Source organism: Salvelinus namaycush, chromosome 7 (assembly GCF_016432855.1).
Source record: "Salvelinus namaycush isolate Seneca chromosome 7, SaNama_1.0, whole genome shotgun sequence".
Lineage (NCBI taxonomy): Eukaryota > Metazoa > Chordata > Actinopteri > Salmoniformes > Salmonidae > Salvelinus > Salvelinus namaycush.
The window spans coordinates 42116251-42121104 of record NC_052313.1 but is presented as its reverse complement, the minus strand read 5'-3'; the positions used below and the strand labels follow the sequence as shown (position 1 = coordinate 42121104).

At 40.0% G+C, this 4854-nt stretch overlaps 1 protein-coding gene across 1 annotated transcript; it reads left to right on the top strand.

Moving 5' to 3' along the window:
• Positions 1 to 1096: 1096 nt before the first annotated feature.
• arl4ca (ADP-ribosylation factor-like 4Ca) lies at positions 1097 to 1675 on the top strand. The gene has a single exon (XM_038997043.1). It carries the CDS (start codon positions 1097 to 1099, stop codon positions 1673 to 1675), a length of 579 nt encoding a protein of 192 aa, XP_038852971.1.
• The last annotated feature ends 3179 nt before the right edge of the window (positions 1676 to 4854 follow it).

The following is a 4854-nucleotide window of genomic DNA, read 5'->3' as shown; positions in this document are numbered from 1 at the left end:
AAAAGGCAGCCCTGCCACTTAGTTTGCTATAAAGCTGAAGGATGGAACTGGAAGCCTACTGAGGAGTTGTCCTGACATCTAGTGGTGAATATCTTCAACACATGCATTTTTTGGAATGTGCTGTAAATGTAGGCCTACGTGCCATGGGTCATTCAATAGAACTTGCCATGGGGTCATAAAAAAAAAGGCAATAGGCCTAACTGGCAAAAAAATAAGAAAAACACCTGGCAAAAATGTGTGTCTAAACTCCACCTCCTCAGTTATGGTGCAGTACTCATGTCATGTCATAGGACTGCATATTCTTAATTTATATCTTTATTTGTATCTGTATGTCATAGCCTACAAAGGTGCCAGGAATGTATTTTAATAAATAAATGAATGAATAAATAAACATAACACTGTACAAGGTTTTGCAACCTTGAGGTTTCGTTTCCCTTGGTGCAGGTTGCTTGCCGCTATGCACATGTGGCACTGGTAATGTGAAGTTTCGCCCCTCCAAGCTGAAGTCTATAACATTCCTGATTTGTCTGCTACGCGAAGGCGGAGTCTCCTAGTGTAGTAGACTAATGTGTGTGCGCAACGCTGAATGGTAACCACTGTGGCAACCTTGTGAACCAACAGTCTCTCCACAGCGCTTCGCGTCGGGGTGTTCTTTTTTTCGCCGATAACAGAAATGTTCTGACTTCCGGCTACCTGGCCTCATCAGAGAAGGTCAGCATTTGCATATTAATTAACTTCAAGATGAGATGTTAACACAACAACTCGTGGTGGATTGTTAGGCAGCATCCGATTATTGAATTGCATTTGTTGCTGCAGCTGTATGCGTCGGGAGCCAACGTGCCAGAGGTGACTGCATCCACCGCAGCTTTTATAGACCAAGGGGACTGATGACAATAACAATCTCGGATAGCATTTCATTGTGACCGTGCGCTCTTCTCCAATCCATACAGGTTATCTACCTTGAGAAATGCGTGCTAGCAGAAGATGGAACAACAAATATTTTTTTTCATAGAGATCTAAGAAAGATATAGCCCATATGTATGCTTAGCATAAAGCAGGTGCCTCTTATTTGACTTCTCATTCACCAGTGCGTAAAATGGGTAACAGTTTTTCTAACATAGCTGCTTTTCAGTCCCTGCATATTGTCTTGCTGGGTTTAGATTCCGCCGGTAAAACGACTGTCCTGTACCGCCTGAAATTCAACGAATTTGTGAACACTGTTCCCACAATCGGATTTAACACCGAGAGAATCAAACTAAGTAACGGTACCGCCAAAGGGATCAGTTGTCATTTTTGGGACGTCGGGGGACAGGAGAAACTAAGACCGTTATGGAAATCGTACAGTCGGTGCACGGATGGCATTATTTACGTAGTGGACTCAGTGGACGTGGACAGACTAGAGGAAGCCAAAACAGAACTGCATAAAGTTACCAAATTCGCAGAAAACCAAGGGACTCCACTACTGGTGATAGCCAATAAGCAGGACTTGCCCAAGTCTCTGCCTGTCCATGAGATTGAGAAGCAACTGGCACTGCATGAGCTCAGCCCTTCTACCACTTACCATGTCCAGCCTGCATGTGCCATCATCGGTGAAGGGCTCCATGAAGGCATGGATCAACTGTATGAAATGATTGTGAAACGAAGGAAATCATTGAAACAAAAGAAAAAGAGATAAAGACTCATTACTGTAAAGTTGACCCCTATCTTCTGAGCTGTCTGCTACTGTACAATGACTTTTGCTGTAGTAGGTATGTCAGGTGATTCTTGTAATGCAGACTGTTACACTTGCAGTGTTTTTTTAATGATACACTGTATAGCTTTGGGGTTATTGGTGAAGTTAGTCACTTTTAGCTGTGCTGTTACATTCAATAACACATAGGGAGGAAAATAAAAACTTGCCTCTGCTATCAGAAATGTCCATGACAGGCTGGTACCTGTTTGTTGCTGCTTCACAGTATTTTCTTGTCAATAGTTTTTTCCCCTGGAGAGTGAATGCCCTACACAGCACTTTTTGACAGACTGGAGTAGCCCACATTATTTCCAGATTGGAATGAACGTCATTAATCAATATCAATGTGCTTATAATGTACTTATAATTTTTCCACTTTGCATGCTCTGTTTATGTTACTAACACATTTTGAGAGAGACCGTCCATTTCGTTCTAATATTTCCCCTACTCCTTTGATAACTGGGCAAACAGTGCTGTTTTATAGTAGAATACAATAGCCTATATTGAGTTTAATGTGTCTTTCAAATAAAAAAGGCTATTCCTATTTTGCACGTTTCGTCACAATATTGTTTTGAATGTTTGTTTTATGACTGATGCCCAGCTGAGCATTCTACTCAATGCAGTGTCAATAAGTGCCAAGGAAGATTTAGTCTAAAGTGCATTACTGTGGCTTGGAAACACGATGACATTTCCGAAAGGAGGCAAATAATTAGTAGGACAAGCTTTTGTCATTATTGTTATGTCGCCAGATTGACTTTAGATGCAGTATAACTTTAGCTAGCTAGCTAAGATTGAAGGGAGCGCAAACATTTTGTTGCTAGCTAACGTTAGCGTTGTTACCTATTTCTGACAAACTTTGCTATCTCACGACAACATGTCCATCTCTCTCAAGTAAACTTGACGACATCATAATGATGGCAAAGTTGTTTTCTACTAATTATTTGTCTTCTTTAGCAATACCATCGCATTTCCAGGGCACTATAGTGTAATTTTAACGAAACAGTCATTAGCCCCTGTTCAGAAAGACTGAGCATTAAATCAGTCTGACATCAATATGCTGCGGTATCGGTAGAACGTTGATAACAATGGTAACGACATGATGGAGGTGCAACCCATGACACATTATGGTTGCAGTCCAAATACTTAAAAGACACACCCGATCCCCTCAGCCCTCAAATTAAGTGGACACTTCTGATGACGTTTCATGACGTCTGACAAGTATACCCTTGCAGGGAAAGGGGTAAGAGAGGAAGGAATGATTTTTAAATGGACCACCCTTGGCCGGAAGTTCATCCTGCGATGATTGTGTTTTCATATAATGATTGTCTTTTCATATATGCGCTACAGTCAATTATGAGTGCATGTCTACTTATATTAAATATATAATTATTAGTCTACTGTATGATAGTGTCACGTTCGTCGTTTGGATGAAGAGAGGAGGACCAAGGCGCAGCGTGATAAGAATACATTCTTCTATTTATTTAACGAAACGAAGAACACTTAAACAAACTATGCAAAACAACAAACGAACGTGAAGCTATAAATTAAACAAGTGCAGACACAGGCAACTTACATATAGACAATAACCCACGAAATACCCAACGGAATATGGCTGCCTAAATATGGTTCCCAATCAGAGACAACGATAAACAGCTGCCTCTAATTGAGAACCAATCTAGGCAACCATAGACATACAAACACCTAGACTAGTAAACACCCCATAAACATACAAAACCCCTAGACAAGACTAAACACATACATCCCCCATGTCACACCCTGACCTAACCAAAATAATAAAGAAAACAAAGATAACTAAGGTCAGGGCGTGACAGATAGCTAGCAAATTAATTAGCTAACTAACGTTAGCCTGCCTAGCTGGAACTTCTGAAGGAAGAAAATGTTTATTTCTACAATTTCCAAAAGATAACCAAACAAAAACATATTTCCATTTTACTAGATGTGTTTGTGCCGTCATGTGCATTAGTAGCACAATTTCTAACTTATTTGCGTTTGTTTTTACTTACACTTGTATGTTGACTTCTCCATTGATGTTGTTTTTATGTTTTTGCAGACTTTTCTTAGCGGATCGTTGCTAATCGTCGCGAACTGAATTGTGGGGAGTTTCAGGCCCCAGAGTGAACATAATTATACACTCGCAAAGCCGACTAAAAACAAGGGCTGAGAGGATTACGTTGCAAATTTCCCTTGCTTGGCTATTTGAACCGCCCTCCAATATGGCGACGGGGATTCCCCCAAGGGCAGAAGGGGAGGGTAAGTGGACAAGGGTGTGTCTTTTAAGTGTTTGGACTGCAACCTATGTGTTCTCACTTCAATAGCATGATACTCACCCCCGTTCTTATTGCTACTTCCTCGGCTACATTGGTAGTAGTTAAATAAAACAATTTTTTACAAAATGTACTACTGTTTTTTTTTTATTATTGGAGAATTATAGCTAGCCAACAATAGAAAAACCAAACTGTATGTACAGTAAGACAAAACATTTTTTCGAAATTAAAATGTTTGTTAACAAAACGTGCATACTTTTATTTACTTTCCTGAGAGGTATTGACACTTAATGGTATGCTAATAAGTGTGGAGGTAATTTTATTTTACTGAGAAATTTAAATGTGGAGATTGTTGGCTGTTTGTCCAATACAGAAGGATTTGTGTTGAAACTGTTTTTATCTGAGTATATCTTTACAACTGTTTTATAACGGGATATTTTTCTAGTAGTAGGTAGAATATTTAAAAAGTGAATAGCTATACCAATATAAATTATTCATTCTTAAATGTAAAAACTGCTTGTACAGTGTGACAAAAATGTGTGCACACAGTCACATCTCAGGTATAGAGGCTAATGGATTTAGGCAGATAATTGTTCTATTTTACCTTTATTTAACTAGGCAAGTCAGTTAAGAACAAATTCTTATTTACAATGACGACCTACACCGGCAAAACCCGGACGACGCTGGGCCAATTGTGCGCCGTCCTATGGGACTCCCAATTACGGTCGGGTTGTGATACAGCCTGGATTCGAACCAGGGTGTCTGTAATGATGCCTCTAGCACTGAGATGCAGTGCCTTAGACCGCTGCGCCTCTTCAGGAGCCAGTGATGATGGGAAGT